General features: G+C 44.3%; 1 protein-coding gene across 1 annotated transcript in view; it reads right to left on the bottom strand.

The window, feature by feature from the left end:
- NUP205 (nucleoporin 205) overlaps positions 1-22205 on the bottom strand; it is a 967082-nt gene that overhangs the window by 212905 nt on the left and 731972 nt on the right. Inside the window, exons 27-32 of the mRNA XM_086952983.1 lie at positions 10515-10595; positions 10050-10241; positions 4915-5179; positions 3718-3816; positions 3045-3193; positions 2458-2649 (exon numbers count right to left, since the gene is read on the bottom strand). Of these exons, the coding sequence (XP_086809109.1) occupies positions 2458-2649; positions 3045-3193; positions 3718-3816; positions 4915-5179; positions 10050-10241; positions 10515-10595 (978 nt within the window). The remainder of the gene's footprint in view (positions 1-2457; positions 2650-3044; positions 3194-3717; positions 3817-4914; positions 5180-10049; positions 10242-10514; positions 10596-22205) is intronic.

Below are 22205 nucleotides of genomic sequence, written 5' to 3' on the forward strand. Positions count from 1 at the left end.
GGCGCGAAGCTACGGAAGAATTTACGAATGTTGCGGACGCATGGGGATATTCACAAGGTGAGGAATCCACTGGCAGATGTATCTATCAGAACAATCAGTCCTGATGAGACTTGTTTAAGGGGTTGAAACGTTGTTGACTTGTGACAAAACAAACTATTTATCTGACCAGTTTGATTGTAAAGAGAGCTCGTGTTCAAACGTTCTTTACTCTAAATTCGTCTTTTATGTGCTATTTTGAAACCTTTGTTGCTTTATTTGTGCATATCACTGTATTGTTATTTCGGTTTTGTTTTTGTTCCATTCACGTGGGACACCCTGCACCGTTTGCAATGCATTGCATATGCATGAATACAGACTACTTATATGTATGCTTAAACATGTGTGGTCATTTTTGTTTGTCTTCTCTATCAGCGGCCTCCTGAAGTCATATCATGCCATTGTGCTTCTTTAATATACAAGCTATACATATATTTTCCGATGAGAACCGTTCCTCCTTTGATAATATTAAATGCCCTCTTTTTTATTGACCAAGTTTGGCTTTGTTATTTGTTAGATAACTATTTTGTAAGTAGACAGGCTGGCTGTGGAGATTTGTGTTGGGGCAGGTTGGGTGGGGGAAGCGGAGGGATCGAGAACCACAATTGCCAAACCAATTTTCCCATGGAAGTGTAGCCCAGTGGTAGCCACACCCCTAGAGCTGGCTACCGAGCTCTGGAGACCAGGAAAGGGGTTCTGCTATTTTGAGAGTGGGCAGAATAAAGCCTTCTGGGATAGCTGGATGGGACAAATCACATGAAACTGTCACCAGGCAGGAGGGAAACTAGTAGCCCGGTGGCTAGTGATTGCGACCTCCCTTAAAGGCACTTTCCAGGCATAAAATGAGCACCTGTGTCACCCAGAACTCAGATATCGCTTGACGGTAATCAGAGGACTAAAGAAGTACTGCCCTGCTGACCTGGAACCAGAGGCTACACAGAAGTTAAACTGCACCTGCTGCGCCTTGGGTCAGCGAAAGAAAGGAACTGTGCCTGCTGTGTCCTGCTTCAGGAAAAGTCGTCCTCCAAGTCCACCTAGAAGCAGGGACTCCAATAACCAGATGGCTGACTGTGTGTGCAGAACAGGGCCACAAAATCTGAAGAAGCCTGCTGGGGAGAGCTGGTAGCCCAGATGAACGGATCGTCGCTTCTTGCCGCCATGTTCGAGACCAAGCCGAGATACTAAAGGTTGCATCAGAATCTGCTGGAATGGGGGAGTAATCAGAGTGCAGTTTAGTCACCCAGTACAACAGATACCACCAAAAGAAGGAAACCACTGAGCTGGGCTACTGACAGCCTAGTGGCAACTGGACTTTTGCTAACCCAGAGAGGACTTTGACACCTGTTGCAAGACTTACCTAACCAGGATTGCAGACAGAGTAGTAGCCCCAATAAGACCCACGTCGACTGCACACCATCTTTAGGATCCTTGAGCATCTTGAATCCCTTGCCGCAGGATCACTTCATAGACGTCAATAGCATAGAGCCACTGATAATGGAACTGAACAAAAAAACGCTTTTCTTGATGCAGTAACTGTTTTGTTGGACCTTACTGGTCTCCTTGCCTGGTTCCCTGCTGGAGTTGTTCGCCCAAAGTAACCACACACCAACCTGTAAATCTTTTTCCAGAAAAAGTTTCCAAGAGTCAGATTTGTTGACTGATTTATTGTGCAAAATCTATATGTCCGGAAGCCTACTGTGGATCGTTTTCGTTTGTGTCCATGAAGTAATAAAAATATAATCTTTTTTTTAAATTTTTTGTAGGATTTCTTGATTGATGGGCTTCTTTCTTCTTCAATTATTTGGTCCTGTTTAAATGCTTTACACTAGTTTCTTTGTCTATGCCCAACTGCTCAGGGTTGCGCTAAGGGTTAACAAACGAAACCAGACTGGTCCTAAAGGAGTTGATAAAGTACTACACAGTGAGGTCACACAACCATACTATAGATATCCCATTTCCTCACAACTGGATCTTTGATTTGGCTAGGTTTGGATTAGGAATCTAGCTATGCTATCATAGGATGCTTATTGTTGCCTGGATAGGTGTTCTGATAAAACACCATACATAGGTTTTCTACTCGGCCATGCAGTCTCCCTCTGACATCATTGACTGTAAAAAACAATCTGAAGAGCACATCGAGCAGTAGTCTACTAGGAATCTTGGGTCAGTGTTGTAGGTGAAAAGGCTATATTCAAAAAATGTTATCTTAAGGATAACATACCTCTAAATACCCAATATAATGGACCAACTGAACAAAGTGCAAGGTGATGAACAGTAGAAAACCAAATGATGCTCTAACACCACGCATATTTCTTCTGAGAGGCGTATACACAGATGCCCAGTAAAATCAGTAATAGGTCAAGATTTTGCCGAACCAATAACTTTTGAGAATATTTTTATAAGCCTCAATTATAGTCTTACCATTTTGGACTCATAGATATAGAGAGCCTTCAGCAATGGGGGCTGTGGTGTAAGCAGACTCTGCAAACTGAGGTCATCCTGTGCCAGGCTATCTACGAGCACCTTCAGATAACCGCTGTTGGCGAGGTACAATAACCATTGTTGCTGCTTATCCACGGACACAATACGATCCAAGAGAGCTAAAGCCAACATCTGCAAAAAGAGGAGAAACTCTTAGGAAGGGGACATGAAGACTGCATAAGATAAAAGCATTGGAGTGGGTAGAGCAAGGGAAATCTAGAGATATCGGCCGAATTGAACATGTGGCTGGCTAAAAATAATGTAGAACATTGGAATTTAAAAGTGTTGGCAGAAAAATCACATATACACCAAGGCAGTGCTTTACTTTAGGGTTAGTCTATTTGTTACTGACAATGTAACTGAGCACAGTGATGAGAAATGAATGTTATTTTATATACTGTATATTAAAATGTAAATATATAAAAAGGCAGTAAAGTGAACAAATTATAAATAAATCCAATTACCAATGGCTAAATTACTTAAACTGATTAAACCCCAATGTCTACGAAGAAGGTTGTTGCTATTACCCTTCCTATCTCATGTCCATCGCAGGCATCTCGACAGATGACCCCCATAAGAGCAGCACCGTAGCTCTCAATGATAGCAAGGTTTTCTCTCTGGAGTCTACTAAATGCATCCTCTGGAGCAGTTAGCCGTTCCCACATTGTCTTCTGGGCTATAAATGTTTAAAATAAGAAAGTAAGATGATGAAAAAAAGAGATAGACATGGCAGGAACTATATTGTACATCCTGGACAAATAATCTGAAGGTGATAAGCTGCAAAGAATAAAACAATGACACATGAAATGGACTGGGGTTTTTCCCTCTCAAGAATAGTTGGGATAACTGTAAGTGCCCTATTTTTAGGAATAACAAGAAGGATGAGAAAAGGCACGCTTGGTCTGAGAAAGGCAGTGAATATCACTGTGCACAAGAGTGTAGATTCACATTAGTTGGGAGTAGGTCTGGTGCAGACGCCGAGAACATGAATGAGCCAAAGCTACCGAGGACATCTTATAGCATATCGCTGTAGCACATATAAGTAACATTACTGTACTCCCGACATCTTCATGAACATAAGACTAAAGCTAAAAATTGTTGGGACACTCAAGCTACTGATAGCCCATTTTTTAAAGGTGTACACATGCAGCGATATTACATTTGTTGTCAGGTACATCAACAGAGAGCCTGCACAAATACCTGCTTCAAATGTGTCTGGCTCATCAGGTCTCTGAGCAATCTGCAGATAATATAGCAAGGATCCATAGAGGTGTGCTCTCACTCGCTGGAAACCACCACCTACTCAGACAGAAGAAACAAGGATTCATTAACAAATCAGAGCAAAGCAGAGAACCTAATTAAATACCTATATGTAAATAAAACACTAACATTGGTAAATGTTGGGCAGATTTTATTTGATAAATTAAACATCATCTACTGAGACATGCGTTATGTTGGCGTAGTCCACAAGTGATTCTGTAAATGCTATTTCATTGGGTCTTCAGAGTTTCATACTGAGAAAAGTGATCAAAGCAAACCTAAGAAGAACATAATGGCCCTCCAGAGGGATTCTTAGACAGGCTTTGAGAAAGTGAATAGGTCTTGCAAACATCTGAGTGAATTGATATTTCAGACATCCTTTAAAGGGAGTGAGCAGTGTTTGACAACAGATGAAGTACTGGACCATGCTCAGACATCTGGCTGAGTGAGCATAGTTGATGCAGAGCCCTTCTGGACATTAAAGAAAGCTCACATGCCACTGAGTGAGTGAATATAGCTTAATGTAGCCCACACACAGAGAGCAACCATTTTGTAAATCTCAGGTTCTGAACACCCTTCTAGAAATTTCAGCGGTGCAAATACTCTGCTCTAGAGTCTAGTGTGTAGTGTGTCCAAGCATTGTTTACCTGCTGGCTTCACTGGTTGACTCACTAAAGCCTAAAGGTCACAGACAAACATCAAGAACTTAACTAAGACTTTAGTGAAAATTGTTTCTGCTCAGTGAATGAATGGAACTTAGCCTATTGTACCAGCAATGTTTGCTAAGAGCTTAAGACTACAGACCTTTGGCACAGTCTACCCAAAGAAGTCAGATGAAAGCACAGCAAACAGAGCTTGCCACCAACCAGTGGAACCTATGCACATTTTAAAGTAATGTTTACAGTGATAAAAACTCTCACTTAACTTGTATATCTGTGCAATATTCAGTGACTTATTTAACATGCAGTGTCTAGTGTGTAAGAAAAACTGTCCTAGGAGTAAAAGGGTCTATGAAGTTTCCCTTAAACAAAATAATATTTTAGTATGCAAGCACTATGATAGCAGTGTAGCTCCTAGAGAGGGAGAGTGCACCAGTACAAAGGCAAGTTAACAGCACTTAATCAGAATTTACTGTACCGGTTTTCAAAATGAACTCCAACAATTTCCGCAGAATGATATGCAAGGATGAATCACCGATTGATGAAAAGCCAACAGCAATGGTCTCACTGTTTCGAGGTGCAGTGAAAGAACCATCCAGCATCAAGACATACTGCGATTGACCAATTGACAGAACAGGCTGTTTTTGTTCTGTGCGCACAGTCTGGCTGAGGTAGGCTGTGAGGGTGAAAACAGCTCCGGCTACCACTGGCATCAGTTCTTGAGCAGCATCATCATCAAGGATCTAGGTGAAAATAACACTTAACATGAGCCTGACACTGCAGAGGATAACCTAGAACATATTAAACTAGCAACTGCTTAGTGATAAATAATAGCAAACCTAAATCACCAGTAAATCTTCATAAAAAGCACAGTGAATTAAAAAGGCCCCCATTAATACCCATCTGCACGCAGGAGGCCAATGAGATTGCCACCCAGACTGTTCAAACTAAAAAGCAAGTTAAAAGCACACTACACCACAGTCACGTTAAGAAGGAATTCTCTCTGCAGCGAGATAGAGAAAACAAAGTGCTGCAACCATTAAACAAGTTACTTTCCTTTTGTAAAGCCTTATCTGGTAGACAATATCTAGCCAAAGAATCTTTACAGTAGAATTATACTCGGGTGTCAAGACTGGATCTGCAATTTTTTTGTGAGCAGTAACCCTGCACGCCAGTAGCTGGTGTCGGCGTCCGCGCCAGAAGTAATGTGCCTGGCGCCTATATAGGTGCCACCCCAGCTTGCTGATGTTAATTTCTTTTCGCAAATTTCCATACTAGGATGGCGGAGCCACGAAGAACACTGGCATGGAAAACTAAGGCCTGACAGGAGGAAACCCTGTCCCTAGAAAACCATTTGCAGAGCGGGGATGATGGGTGAGTAGGTAAGAAATCTGTGACTAGATAGTGTCTCTATCTGCCCAACAGTTACCAATGTTAGTGTTTTATTTAAATATAGGTATTTAATTAGGTTCTCTGCTTTGCTCGGATTTGTTAGTGAATCCTTGTTTCTTCTGTCTGAGTAGGTGGTGGCTTCCAGCGAGTGAGAGCACACCTCTATGGATCCCTGCTATATTATCTGCAGATTGCTCAGAGACCTGATGAGACGGATACCTTTGAAGCAGGTATTTACGCAGGATATCAGTTGATGTACCTGACAACAAATGTAATATCGCTGCATGTTTAAACACTTTATTAAGACCCTCAGGGCTGTGGTGACCACAAAGGGTAACTCTGTGCAATGGTAATGCCGTCCACTTACCACGCACAGCAGGTACTTGTGATAAGCAGAGTGGAAGGAAATTTGGAAATACGAGCCTTTGAACTCTAATATGGTCATGAATTCCCCCCTTTCAAAGTAATGACACCCTGCAGAGGGTCTTGTGGAAGTGTTCCGACAGGATGTATCGTTTTAAAGCCTCAGATTTGGTATAGAATGGAGAGAACCGTCCTTCTTTGGAATGATGAAGTGTAGAAAGCAAACTAATTTCCCTTGTTGATCTTTGGGCATTGGTTGTAAGGTGCCTTTGTTCATTAAGGGTGTGACCTATTCTTGTAAGAAGATGAGTTGGTCTCAGCTGTGGCGTCAGGGTGGTATGTTGGGTCAGATGGTATGGATTTGAAGGAAACTGCCTTACTGGACTATTGCTAGGAATCAACAGTCCGATATGATTTCCACCTAGCAATGGTGGAAATATGCTATCCTCTCCCTGATAGGAATTGGATGATTTGGGGGGATGAATGGAAAGTCAGTGCTTGGGAGCAGAGGCTCCCTTGACAGAGCCACATCTTCAACTGTCCTTACCATTATTCCCACTCTGCCTCCCCATGGGTAACCCCTGCTTGTGTGCAAGTCATGAAATGCACACTGCTGGTGTTTGTACGATTGTGCCAAGGCTGGTGTGATGATCTTCTCCGACCTTTCTTCCACACTTAACAAGACATTAGGAAGATGCTTTTGCACCTCTGGCAAAGCCAGTCAACGGAGAACACTAGTGTTGACACTAGAAGATGCAGTGCCAGCAACATCAAGAGCACAGCTAATGGCCATGTTCGACATAGCTTTCTCACTTGGCAATTAACTCCTCACCCCTCAGTAGGCCTCAGGAAGGTGTTGTATGAGGGCTTTGATTTCGTCTCAGTGATAACCTTCATTTTGTGTCAGCAAACCTACCAAGTTCACAAGTCACTACAGGATAGTTGTCCCCATTTGAATTCTCTTCCAGAAGCGTTGGGAAACGTACTCTCCTTGTCCGAGGGCACAGGGGTGTCCCCAGTTGTCCGAGTGTACGCTCACGTTCTTGCTGCATGAAAAACAAAGGATTCAGGAGGGACTTGCCCTCTTATGCACAGAAGGTCACTGGGAAACGCCTTGAAATTACTTCATCACCATAGGAGTAACTATCGTTTCCCTATGGAGCCTTAAATTTCTCAGGGGATGTTTTTAAGCATCCTCTTGAGCATTGGCAGAAACTGGACTGTGCTTTCAGTCTTTGAAATAATTTCTATGAGGAAGTCATACTTCTCTTCAATGGTGTGCATCTCCACCATGTGGTGACAAGTAACCTACTGATTAGCTTAACTAGAATTAGTTAAAATACTGAATTAGATATTCCTTAGTATCATGAGGGGGCAACAGCTTGATGAGATAAAGCTCAAGGTCTGGGTCATTTGGAGGATTGATACTAGTCATCCTACGGATCATCCCCTGCAGGTTGGTCAAATTTGTCTCAATCACTATAATGACTTAAGGAGCCTGAGTAAGATTGGACTGACCTCTCTGGAGACTGTGGAGGAAGAAGTGTGGGGTAGTGGATGTGTACTTGAGTACCTAGGTGAAGGTGGCAATGGTGAAGGTGTTATGGGCTGTGTCCGTTTGCTGCCAGGTGCCATGGTTCATCAAAAGTGATTTCCTCTTCAAATATGAGTCTTTGGTATTGTAGCACTGGAGATTTGTCCATGAGGCTTTACAGAAATCCTCCCGGTATCCAGGTGGATGGAAAGCCTTTTCTGCCTCCCATCCAAATCCTCCTCCTCTAGCCTTTTGAGGATGGGTGCCTCTGAAAAATTCTATCTTGGCGCCAAAGGCCTGGTACTTGAGTGTTGTTTAGACACAAGACTTCAGCCCCAAGGTGGGCAGTGGGCCTTTGCAGTTGTGGAGGCATGGTAGTGTCCTTTCCTCGGAGGCCTATTCGGCACCAAGCCCTTGTCTGAGTGTCGATAGGAGCTCAAAAGCAGGGGTACACAAGGCACAGAGTTTTTTTACCTTAAGTGTTCTGGGCTGGATGGCAGACTCGTTCGAGAGCAGTACTCCTCCTTGGCACTATGGTGTTTCTGTGGGTGGGGTGGGTTTCCGACCGATGCTCTATGCAAGGGTAGTATTCACAACTACCCTTAGAATTGATTTTGTTTTTGTCCCGACCAGTGTTGATGTCAAAGGCGCTCCCCCCCAGAGATGCTGCAAAAACGGTTGGTGGGCTGGGCGTCAGCTCCTGAGCTGGAACCCCGGAGGGCCCTGCCTCAGCAGTGAGGGGATCTTGTTCACTGAAAACATCCTGCGTCTCGACAGCTGATTGCAGATGCATCGAAAGATGCACCCATCGTCACCTACCCCGTACCGTAGTATCCTCTCACATCTAAAGGGTGGTATAATACTCGAACAAGGCCTTGCTGTGTTCAAGGGAGAGACAATGGTTACAAAAGCAATGATGAGTCCAAGATCAGTAAATATATATCACCCTGTACTTGACCACATTCTCCGAGTCACTATGCTTAGAAGAAATAGTCTACATTTGTGAGTATCAGTGAGGATCTTAAAATGTAGAACCAATGATCCTTGCCTCGAATGTGCGGATATGTATGAATCTTAATCTCATACAATCCTATTTGGGCATTCAATCTGTAAAGTAGGTATCTTTGTGTGACAAACAACAAAAGGAGCATTAAAAAAAATCTGTTTTGTAGTTGCATCATCCTGATGCCTCTATTCTTCAATTATTTTGCAAGCCATTGCTTTAAAACTCAGACTGATTGTTCCAGGAAGTGATAAGATTTAACTATTACAGCAAAGAGGAGCTTTTCTGCTGAAACAAAAAGAATGGGAAATTAGTTCATCCCATATCCATTCTGTTTGCTAGCCAATCATCCTCAAATCGTTGGATGTGATTTTAATAATTTAATTCATCTAAAATAACTAGATTTGAGAATGCTGGTGTACTCACTTCTAATCCTAACCAGCATTGACGGATAGTCAGCCATAACTTTAGAAGCTTTTTAATGAATTAATAGTCCAGCCTGTCAATACATCCACATATCACTTAGAAAAAGAAACGACTCCCATACTTTTTACTGGGAAATACCTTTAACAACTGTGTTATAGTTATCCTGATAAATCTGGACAGAATGACACAAACCTGTTGCACTCCTCATATCCTGTAGCTAATTGACCAATTCAGAAATTATGAAGAATATTAATCCCAGTAGGGGAAATAGGAGTCAAATGACCAGGGGAATGTGATTTAGTGTGCCTATTTACAGTCAAACACACACACAAAAGTAGTCTGAACTTTGACAATGAAGCCAAGAGAGATTTATGCTTGATATTCACGCTGCAAAATTGTGCTTTCTGCAAACTTTCTTACAAGAAGTGTGGCTCACCGGTTAGAGGCGGCAGACCCAGAAGAAGAGGTCGGCCCGATGGGTTCAATTCCTGACGCGGCAGGGTACGGAACCAATGTCAGCGGGATCGATAAATCTCGCCTCTGTGCCTCTCTAACCATGGGTCCCACGCTGCAACTCTGGGCAATAGCTTGCTTAATCTCCACAACGGCCCCATCGCTGCCGGGGATGCCTGGCTTCACCTTGGGGATGCCCAATAGGGACCATCTCACAGGGATGGCCAGGACGGGTTCCCCAGCGGTGCACAGCGCCAAGAAACCCCAGGGTGAACGTGCGCTCTACAAATTCATACTAACATAACATAACAAATATCAATTTAAGAGAAGTATCGGAACTAGAAATGGAGCCCCCAAAAAGATGTACAATACTGCTAAAAGTACCTCACAGAATGGGCAGAATACATAGTTTGCCATTGTACCTGGCATGTGTGATTCTCACCTTGTCGTGAACATCCTGTAGAAGGTCTCGAATAATCAACTGTCGGTCTTCAGCTTGCATGAGGTCCTGGGGGCAGGCAGTCAGTATAATCTCCACAAGCTGGCGCCATGATTCAAGTGCATGTCTCTTAGCATACAGACATTGCCGTAGCTTGTTTCTTTCAACCACGTACTGCAGAATTGTGTTTATTTCCTAGATCACCCAAAAAAGTGAAGATTAGATTTTCAAAAGTCTCAAGTTAATTCTAGTAGCACCCTTTCGCTATGTTTCAGATTTATAAAACTGTCAACCAAGGTAGCTGTTTAAAGAGCTATGCTTTTTAACTGCTATTTTCTAAGTCTTGTACTACAAGAAATAGATCAACAGTGTCATACTAATAAAGAGGATAATTTAAAAGAGGATTATTTCGAGAAACATATGTGATCTATTCTTACAGATAACATTTCAGCATTCTGTAATCCTCACCTCCATGAGCAATGGCCTCTGTCCAATGGCTGCCATCCCCTGAAGGGCATTCACCTCAGCCACAAGAACTTTGTGAAGAAGCTGAAACCAGAGAAAAGGACTAATTGTAGATACTCATCTGAAGTCGTAGATAGCAAGCCGTACAAGACACCTACCTGCAGATATCAAAATTGTGCATTCATTGTATGTACAAAGCTGCAGTTGGAGCATGCCATCCTCCTTCCACCCCCATTTAATTTTTATTTATGTCAGAGTACTGCAGTAAACAATACTCTTATTTCTGGAAAAGAAACAGCTTAGCAGTATGACCAGCCTAGTGTGACCACAAAACACTAGCAAGGAAAATGTTACTTACCCAGTAAACATCTGTTTGTAGATTCACATGCAATGCATACTCCTGCCATCTGGTATTGGGGCCGGATGTGTTCAATTTGTTTTTCTTGGAAGAAGTTTTTCTGGTAATGCACATGATTGACTCCATTGTTAGATTGTTTTTCCCGCATGGCGGGTGAGGATGCAATATAAAGCGAAGCGATGTAGAGAGAAATGCCTATGCAAAAAAGAGTAACGTGAAATCGAAAAATCACTGCAACGGCCACAGGAGTCTCAGGATGAGGGTGGGCGAATGTGGGTCAACAGTACTACATGCCATGAACAGGTGCTTACTGGGTAGGTACCATTTTCCATTCAAGGCATGTGTGGCTGTAGAAACACATGCTGTGCATAGACTGTAAAGCAGTCCTCTTAAAAGCGGTGGCTAGGCTGTAGGAGTTGCAGTAGATTGAAAAAGTGTACAGAGTACTGCTTGGTCATCATTGGCAGGCTAGCACATCCACACACTGTTTTGTAAAACTATGTGGTGTGGCCCAGATAGCTGTTTTGCAATAGTCAGCTTTTAGAATGTTTCAGAGAAGGCTATAGAGGCTCCTTTTTTCCACGTGGAGTGGGCTCTAGGAGTAATGGGAAAGATCCTCTTGGCTTTAGCACTTGATGATCCATCTTGCAATGCCTGATTTGGATAGGGCCTTTCCTTTGTTTTTCTCGTTTCAGAACCTTTTATTTCGGTCACTAGAACCATAAAAAGTGTACACAAAACACAATATAACAGACATATATAAGAAATTCATACGATTCTTTACAACACTCCATAAATTGCTACAATTTCTAATTATGACTCACATTAGGGGATTTTACCGGATAGATCGGGTGGGAGGAGGGGAGGCAAAAAAGTGGGCCTACAGGGAGCAATTATATTAGTTAATACAGTGCAATCGGCAAACAAGTAGACAATAGCAGCAATATTTTAATAAATGTAAAAGATAAACTATTTACAATAAAATTGGATTCATCATGAATACTTGTACATACAAAATCAATTAAAGTCAATATCTCAAGAAAAACTAATCGCATACTGATCCGATTATTTAAAAAGTGAGTGCCGGTATGCAATTTATGATTGTCTAACCTTTTCAATAAAAGCCCATCTTCTTCGCCACATTGTATTTAAGTAACGTGAAACAGCTAACACAATGGGTTTGGATGTATCATATTTTAAGACCCGAAATGCCTCTCTACAATGCTCGAACCCCAGATTCTGGCAAATTTGTAGTAACCAGAAACGCCTTGCTTTTTGATACCCAGGGCAAAAAAATAAAACATTATGTTTCCTTTTGTGTGTTACAAGCTTCCTCTTTCTGCCCAGCCCATTTATTAGTAAAAGCACGTACAGGCAAGGTGCTATATCTAAATTGGAAATACAATTTCCTTGCTGCCTGTGGAAGGATATCATCCATACAGGTTTCAAGCTCATAGTTATCCTTCACTGCAAGAAACTGAGTTGTAAGGGAGCGCAGTTTGGGTTTGTATGCATGGCTACGAGCTTTTGGGTGCGATAGGTCCTAGGTAATAGAGCTCGAGGGACCAAGGGGCTAGTAGCCTCTGGGGTACTCTACAAAGTTAGTTTACCGAGCTTTTCACACTCGTGCTTCAAATGCGCGAACCAAGGAACCTTTTTCAGCAATCCCGGATTGGATAAAAGCTCGTCCGTTTCTGCCTCGTAAGATACTAGTTCGGGGGTTGCCCAGAGTCTTCGCCAAAAGCTTAGGGGTTTTAGGGCAATCTAATCTTCGATCAGCGAAATACCCAAATCTAGTCGCAAAGGGTTTAGCGGGGTGCCTGCTGGGAGACCCATTATTTGTCTTCGGAATCTGTTCTCGATTACCGCTAAAGAAGAGGACGAACAGTGCCCCTAGAGTTCCGCCCCATACAGTGTGGCTCCCCGTGCTTGCGCCCTGTACATTTCAAGCGCGGGACCAATGGGTTTAAAAGGTGTTTCCCTGGCCATTTTAGCTATGCTCCCAGCAATCTGGGATAGCTTAGCTTTGGCTATTTTGGGCGTCCACTGCATATCTTCTGATAGGGTAACGCCTAGATATTCAAAGACGGACACCCTTTCCAAAAACATCCCATTCAATTGCGGATTGGGGCGTGTTGCCTTAGGGGGATTGACAATCAAATTTAAATTTGGAAGTATTAATCGCCAGATCCCTAGTACTGCAAAATGCAGAAAAGCTGTCCAATAGCCTCTGGATACCCATCGATGTCTTTGATAGGAGGAGGGTATAGTCAGCAAACATCAATGCCGCCACCTTGGTGTTTGCTAACTTTGGGGCATCATTGTTTACGACCTCTGCCAGTAGTGGGATTAGTGGGTTGACAAAGAGGCAAACCGGGGTCGGTGCAAGCACACAGCCCTGTCTTACACCTCTGCCAACTGGGAGCCTGTTGGTTGGTTCTCCTCCCCTTCCACATCTTACTTGGGCATAGGTGTCATCATGCAGCTTGATCAGCATATCAAGTAGATAGGAAGGTATCCCCATATCTCTTAAAACCACCCACAAAGCAGTTTTCAGGTCCACGAATATCAAATAGAGGCTGCCACCCCCCATTGATACTGTCTTCCAAGAAATTAGTTGGAATCTGAATACTTGGTCCAGTGTGGAGGTATTCTTCCTGAATCCTGCTTGATAGGGACTAATGATGTCATTTTCTTCCAGCCAGCCCTGGATTTCTTGTAATATTACCCGAGCAAACAGTTTTTGTGTGACATCGATCAAACTGATCGGTCTATAGTTTGCGGGGTATAGCGGGGAGCCCTTTTTATGTCGAGCTAGAGTCCGCATGCGAAGCATGCGTCTAGCTCGACAACTATTGTTGCCCGTTTCCTGAGAATCTGAGACAGGGGTCGAACACGAGCGGCGATTGGTTTCTGTGGGCACGCACGCCCAGGCCGGCGCCGTGCACATCCCCTGCCTCGGATTTCCTGAAGTTCGCAAACACACACATACACACATGCACGCACGCACACACACACACAGACACTCGCATGCGCGCACACCCCCCTCTCCTCCTCCCCTCCCCTCCACCAGTCACAGGGCTCTTTTAACACACACACGCATACATACACACGCATATTCACACACGTGCACACATCCCCCTCACACCCCACTCATCAGGTTCTTCTTGCGTGTCCCTCGGCAGCCAGCGGGTCATTCTTGGCAACAGGCTGGGGCCGCGGGGCTCTCCCCGAGCACGGGAGCCCCGCTAGCTGACACGAAAATCTTCCGGCGGGCACAGGAGCGCGGGGTAGGCTTCTGTCTGCTTCCTGTATTTTTCCGGCCCCGCCCCCGTCCCAACAAAGGTTGCCTGGCTTCCTGTTGAAGCCGGGCTGCGGCGGTGAGTTTACTTGTCATTCTTTTGTACCTGTGTGCACGAGACTGTGCTGTAAATATGAAAAATACATCGCAAAGCCACAAAGTTGTACTGTTGGCTCGTGTAATGGCCTTTTGTTGGTTCTGAATAATGCTTGTGGAATTGTGTACAAAACATCAATGACGGCCTCTGCAGTGTTTGATCGCGACGTGCAATGGCCGTATTTAAGGTGTTAAATTTAGCCTGCCTTCTAACTGGGAAGCGATGTGGCCTAATGCCTGCAGTGTTCCTGTGTCTGCTTACTACAAAGGCATGGGCTGTGTTTGTCAAATAACATACGCTCGCGCAGCATCCTCCCGCTCCATCAGACGCACTGTTGCCCCGATGACATCGTGCGCGCTGCACTAATTGCCATCCGAGCGCACTTTCCTGGGGTCTCCGAGCAGTTGCTGCACTCCAGCTTCCCTGCGGGTGGCAGTCGGTGACAGACTCGGCGACTCGAGCCAGCCGCGCAGCCGCTGCACGATTCACAGCACCGGAGATGCGCGATTTGGAGAGTGGGCGCAACCGCCCGCAGGGCTCCTGCTGACTGCCATCCCCGCGCAGAGAAGGGGACAGTCACTGCCGTCGCAGGGCACAGCGGTCACCAATATGACAGAGGCGAGCAGCAGGAAGGAGTGCTTCAAGAAGTGCTGCAGCGCCACGTTCAGCATCAATGGCTTTAGCTTCACCATCGGTAAGAAGTTTGCACTTGCTGCCGTCCCACTCTGCGGTGGAACATGGAAACATGCATTGATTGACAGATGGTTTCGTGTGTAGTTTGTCTTACAAATTGGCGCACTACCAGCTTTTTTTGGTGTGAGTTTTTCCATTTATTAAACTTCAAATGCATATGTCGCTTCACCAGTGAATTCGTGTAAATCGCTGTTTGACAAGGATTAAACATGTTCCTTTGTTTACATTCTGCCCCCCATTAACCCTCTATTTTGAGCAGCCAATATTCTTACGAGCTCACCTGCATGTGTGAAAGTTCTGCAAATGAAAACAATGGGCAGATTCCACAACCTCAAGCTGTTGAAATTACAGCCCTGTAATCAGACAGCAAATGTATGCGCGCTGCCATCAGCCGAGCTTCTCGGGTGCCGCGGGCTAGGCGGCTTTGCTCAGGCGGGCTAATGCTTAATGAAAAGCTGATGTTGATAAGAGCTTGTTCACGTTTGGATGTCTTACATTTATTAGTTGCCTGGAGCGCTTGTTTTGAACGGGACGCGTGATTGCTATTTTTTCCTTACTCATACGTCAGCCTCAGTCGGGGTTTCGGGATAATTTATGCAAAGCAAATGATGTGTGAAACTTCCGTAAATTGCTCTTTGGAGAGAACAACTACAAGGCATCACGAGGCTTGATTTGTGAAGCCAGAGGTGTATAGCTGTTGTTTTCAACGACATGTGTGTTGAGTAGAGCTTCTGTGTTCGCCGCACGGTTTGTGGGTACCGTTTGGGGATAGCCTAGTTGAAGAGGTCCAGCAGTTCCCTACTATACTGACCCATGGCTATCGTGATCATAATTTGAAAAACAAAACATTTCACAAACATAGAAGTAGGACTACAGTTTCACATCAACTATGGGGGACAGAATGACTCAAGACACTGTACAAACGACCAGGCATTGAGGGGAATACATTAAGTGCTACTTTTACTCAAAGCATCATCTGAGTTCATTACATTGTTTTCTGAAAAGAATGGTGGTAAATCCTGCACTGTAGCACATAGAAGCTTGCACCTCTCTTTGTTGTATTGATCCTCTTTAAAAAACATATGTGCTGAATTTTGTAACATTTGCTAGGACAGATGGTGAAAGCCCTGCATTGTTCTGGCAAATCCGGGACATCTGGTCACCCTACCCATGGCATTCTGCTCGCCTGATGTGCACATTATGCATTGTACACTAAAAACTGGAGAAATTCGCCTATATCTGTAATAGCACGCTCATGTGTGAGTGGCCTTCCTTGACCTACAGAAGCCAGTACATGTTGGGCTGATTATACAATGTATTTTTTGGCAAATATCACTTTTTGTGCTTCATATCTATAAGTGAACTGGTGGTTTTGTTTTTATTTCTTTGGGCAACAATATGAAGTTGACCACTTCTAGGTACTTTTAACTGTTAATATTTCACTTCTGTTCTTAGATTTTTGTCCCAATAAAATACAATGAACATAATCTTCACAAATGTTATTTACAAAAGTTTAAGTTATTGCTATTATGAATTACAATAACTTATTTAAGTATTAATTATTTTTAAAAAATGAAAAGCTATTGTTATTTGTAATATCAATACATCAAGTTACGTAAATACAACACATTGCATTACAAATGCTATAGGTGTCACATTTGCAAAAGTTATAACTATTGGCATTGTAAATTATTTTCGCTATTTTCAAAACCAACACAAATAAAAAATGTGTCATTTACAATACCAATAGCTCAAACTTTCCTAATGCGAGACTTATTGATTTGCAAATGCTTGTTAAATATTGGGACATTTTCGGCCTGGCCCAGGTGGGGTTTGGAGAAAGCAACAAAGAGCTGTTGTGTCTTCCTAAACTGTTTAGTTCGGTAAATGTAGTACATGATGGCTCTCCTAAAATCCAAAGTATGGAGAACCCGTTCCGCAACGGAGTCAGGTTGAAGAAAAAAAACAGTTCAAATGATTAAGGTAGACCTGTGAGACCAAGTTAGGGAGGAGTTTATGGTTTGTAGGGAGGACAACCCCATTCCTTTCCTTTCTATCTGGAAGAAAGGTTCTTCCAAGGTTAGTGCCCGAGGCCCAATGACCCATCTGCATCAAAAGACGGCAAACAGAAATGCCACCTTCCAAGAGAGAAACTAGAGGGGGGCAGGAGTGTAGAGCTTCAAACGGAGGGCCCAAGAATGTTGAGGTTCCATGTCTGGGCAGGTGGGACCAGAAGAGGAATAGCAGGAAATCTGAAGAGGAAGATGTGTTATCTGTTCTGAAGATAGGCAGCCACAGCAGTTTCGTGTAGCCATATAGAAGTGAAAGCCATAGCATAGCAGATAATTTCCTGCACTTTGGCTGCTAAAGGGTCAATGTGTTTTGAGTGACAGTTAAATTCACAGTTAATATGTTAATAAGTATCAAGGTTTTCTGTGGGAGTTTATAAAGCGGTACAATATTGGATACTCCCCGTGATATTGTATGTTACATGCTCTATTTATGCTTATATTAGGACAAAAACAGCTGAGATTAATGAATCAGCATAAGGACATCTATTAAGATTTTATTGTTTTAAAATGTTATTCTCTCAACCACTGTAGTGGACATTTTTATCTCACCTATCTCAGTGAGTATTCTTGAGCTGCCCATACTAGAAAATATGACAGATAAACCAGGTGACATAGCGGACCCTTAATGAGTCCACGTCTAAGGCCTTTTCTGAGGTTTTTGTTCCTTTGGTATTTTGATTGACCCTGGGCAGCGCATGTGCTGCTTTGTGAGGCATGCTGTATTCGAGTAAGGACTTGACGCTCCACCCACTCTACGTCCATATTTTTCCTTGTTTTTTGTCATTGTTCCTTATAAATTCTGGCTTCTGATTCGTTAATAGGATTGTTAGTCCCACCTTAGTACCGCCCTGTCTTCATTTGTAACCTCCCATGAGGACTTTTACTTTGGTTGTTACACGGCATGTCTTAAGTAGTCCGTAAGCACTATTTTCTTTAAAGAGTTTCTCCTACTGCAGCCACAACATGCTTTCCTGTAACATTCAGTGCGCCATGAGCGCTTCCATTTTCCAAGCAGCCCGGGACAATGGCGGTTGCTTCTTTGAAATGAAATAGGTCTTGCATTTATAAGAGTTTGGGCTATTGGCATTGTAAATGACCATGCCATTTATTTATGTGTTATCAAAACAGATAAATAAAAGGCATTGTCATTTAAATGCAAGACCTATTGCATCGCAAATACTGGTTATCTTAGCATTGTGACAATTGATGTAATATGATTGTAATTGTTTTATATACTTAGACTAGGTTTGGGTTTTGGAGTACAGGTGTATTTTTAGGGTTCAGGGGTAGGTTTGGGTTTCGGGGTATAGGGTATTTTTAGGGTTCAGGGGTAGGTTTGGGTTTTGGAGTACAGGGGTATTTTTAGTGTTCAGGGGTAGGTTTGGGTTTTGGGTAAAGGGTATTTTTAGGGTTCAGGGGTAGGTTTGCGTTTTGGGGTACAGGGGTATTTTTAGGGTTCAGGGCTAAGTTTGGGTTTTGGGGTACAGGGATATTTTTAGGGTTCAGGGCTAGGTTTGGGTTTTGGGGTACAGGGGTATTTTTAGAATTCAGGGCAAGGTTTGGGTTTTGGGGTACAGGGGGTATTTTTAGGGTTCAGGGCTAGGTTTGGGTTTTGGGGTACAGGGGTATTTTAAGGGTTCAGGGCTAGGTTTTGGATTTTGGGTGCAGGGTATATTTATAGGGTTAAGATGGGTTAGTTTTTAAGGGTGTAGGGGTATCTTAAGGTGTAAGGGTGGATGATGATTATGGGGTGCAGGGGTATTTATAGGGACCAGGGTGGGATTAGTTTTAGGGTGTAAAGGGTAATTAAAAAAAATTATTAATAAATAAAAATATAAATAATGCAAATTAAAAGAATAAACTTTTTATTTAATAAAAAAATGTGTGTATATATACATATATATATATATATATATATATATATATATACACACACAAATATTTTTTTAAATGTACTTTTACAATGTATATGACTTTAGCACACATGCATTTGCGTTGTAATGGCATGCGTGATAAAGTCATATGCGTTGTAAAAGTTTTTGGAATTATGGTTTTGCTGAGTAATAGTCCCGCTTTATAAAAATTGCGGAGTGATGGTATGCGGGATGTTGGATTGCAGAATATCGTCACATATTCGTAAACACAGCTAGCGCCTACAAATTACTGACTAGAAAATACCTACATGCCATGTAAAACGGTACAGCCATCTGCTGGAAGGGTTGTGCAGAACGAAGTATGCTGATCCACACTTGATGGTCCTGCTCACATATTCAAGCCTTGTAGGACAAGATCCAAACCCAAAAATAGCTAATAACACTTCTCGGTCTCCCCCCACTGCCTCAAGATGGTCCTCGTTGGTCATTTGGGAGCCCAGGGAATTTAACCTCTTACTTTCTCAATGTGAAAATGTATCTCTCATTTCCTACTTAGCATACCTCAATTATGAAAACTTCCCACAACACCTTCAATAAAGATGTGTTGGGAGCGGGTGTGGTCAATCTACACTACGGAACGATCATCGGCATTGATTCATGACATCATGAATAATGTTGAGATGGCCTGGTGCCCCTTCGTCTCATATGTGTAAAGAGTGCAGGGAGCAGGTAGGATCCCACCTTTGGTGACACCAATCATACCCATCTTTGGCATTTGCTAGCTCTCCCGATCGGAAGAAGAGGTCACCTCGAAGGGCTGGCCAAACCTATAAATCTTGGTGGCCGAAATGACGGCACTGGACTTGTACTCCCACTTTTAATAGCGGGGGACATTGGAGCTGTGCACCTAATGATATATTATGCAATTTCTGCAACATTATCGTTAGATTTTTTATTTTCTTCAACAATATCATATGGACCAAGGGCTTATGTTCCCACTATTGTTTGTTACCCCACATTCTTTTGATTTTCCTCGTTTTTAAATGTCCATGATTTCTTGTAAAACCTGAAAATAAAGTGGTTGAAAATAAGTCTGAACCAATTTGCGGATACAGACAGATGTTCTCTTCAGACTGCACAGATACCAGACACTGAAGGCAAAAGTACCTTCCATGAGAGTACCTTCCATGACTTGTCTTTGCAGCCATTAAGATTCTGAAATAGGATGTATGTAGCAGTGTATGCAGATGTCTGACTAAGCTGCTCAATCACACCCTTACTAAACACTGATGCTATATCTCTCCTGTCCTCCTGATTAATTCTTCCCCTAGTACTTCAGATTTTGCTACCCCATTAAGGGACAGCTGAGACAATGTGAACAATCCCTAAATGTCCAAGGCCAGCCTATGACCCCAGCTTTATAGAATATCCAAACCACATCTGTACAGAACACTCCTGAAGCTGGTGTTCCACAAAATGCAGAGGAGTAAAAGGAAATGCCACTGCCTCACTATTAATGATGTACTTTCCCTTTGCCCTTCTTCTGTTTGCACACATTCTGTTTTTAACAGTACTTTGTAGTGGCTGCAAGGTGATTTTTGTGGGATTTAGAACCTTCCTCCAAATTGCAGGTGGGCTGATCTTGTAGCTCCAGCTGATCGGTGTAGGAAAGTGGATGATTATTTGGGGTGTCCACCTCAAAGGTTAAGGCCACCACCTTATAGAGGTCACATAAATCAAATATAATAAACCTGCATTCAATTCCTGGTAACATGACACAAAGTAGTCCAGCTTAAATCATAGGCACAATGTAAAGTATTTAAGCAGTGCATTCACAGTAGAAAAGGTCGCACAAATGAAATTCCACAACCATTTGTTTTAAAAAGAGAAGCATTTGAGGGGCGTGGCTTGGCCGGCAACGATGGCGGCTGTGTCTTCGGCTCGCTCCGGCCAGCCTGCATATATCCTGTACACCTATCCTGTCCTGAGCGCCCATAATCACTTACCGCTGTCGGAGGTGCTGTGGTGTTGATTGGCGATCCCCCGATCTCTCTGGGGGCTCGCGGAGTGTGGTGAGGCGACGTTCGGCGAGAGGGCGGCCTAACTAGAGTCGGCAGAGCCGGGGCCTGACGTGCCGCGCCTGGCCAGGGACGTGGTTCTCAAGGCCGGCGACGGTGTGCTGGTGTAGCAGTGTGGCGCGGCGCTCCTGCATTCAGCACCAGGGGGCTGCCCTGTGGAGGAGCGCCCGGTGGCGGATCGCACTGCCTGGCTTTGCCGAGGGGCCCTTGAGCGGATGGGTCTGAAGCTGTGGGCTGGGAGAGCTGGCGTAGTCGATCAGACGGCCCTGTGGAGGACAGCAGCCATTTTATACATCCCAGGCCGATGGTGGTGACTCCTGCGGGCCGCATCTGGGGGGTGGCCTGCTCCTGCCTACTGTGAGTGCTGCTGGGACTGTGAAGTGGCACTGCTGGTGGATGCTTGGCGGGGCGGCTGGCCAGTCGGGTCCGCCTGTGTGGCCCAGGAAATTGAGTAGGCACAGCGGCTGCTACGCCGCGCCCTACCTTCGACCAAGGTGAGTATACCCCATTGGGCGGCGGGGTGGCCCTCTCCCAATGAAGATTGGCAGCGTGGAGGGGATTGGAGCGACGCCGTCAGGAGATCCCCGGCAGCGATCCTCACGGGGGCTGCCCACGAAGACGTCTGGCCAGGTCTGGGTGTCCTGGGTGCCCAGCTTGCCGGCCCGGGCCCGCGGTGGTGAGTCTATTCCATCGTGGTGTGGGGCTGTGGGCAAGGGGAGTCAGGTGGTGAGAGCGCCTTCCTCCCAATCACCCCCCCCCTCTGTTTGTCTCACCTAGACATAATTTGAGGTGGGGGTGGCCCTGACTCTGGAGTGTTTGGCGGCCTGGTCGGGGCACCGTGATTGTGGGAGTGGCGGATATTGCCGACTGGCTTAGCTGTGTTTGTGACCTGGCCCTGGTGGGGTTTCGTGGCTGATGGTGATCCCGTTGCTACGCTTGGAGGGATTGCAGGTGCGAGTCGGTGGTTGGTACGGGCCACGGTGCACGGGGTAGAGCGGTATCCCCTGGTGGTGAGGAGGAGTTGCCCTTCACGTGGCTTAAAATCCTGGCGATAGCCCAAGCTTGCTCGGGGTCCGCTTGGAGGGTCTTGCTTCATTAGACGGTGTCCACTACACCACCGGCTTTGCGACATACGACGCACCCTGGAGTTGGTTTTCCGTGCAGCGGTCGGGTCTCGAACATCCACAATGACCCGCGACAAGGGAGGTGGCGGCATTGCTA

The sequence above is a fragment of the Lissotriton vulgaris genome, chromosome 1_2 (assembly GCF_964263255.1).
Source record: "Lissotriton vulgaris chromosome 1_2, aLisVul1.2, whole genome shotgun sequence".
In the NCBI taxonomy this organism is placed as follows: domain Eukaryota; kingdom Metazoa; phylum Chordata; class Amphibia; order Caudata; family Salamandridae; genus Lissotriton; species Lissotriton vulgaris.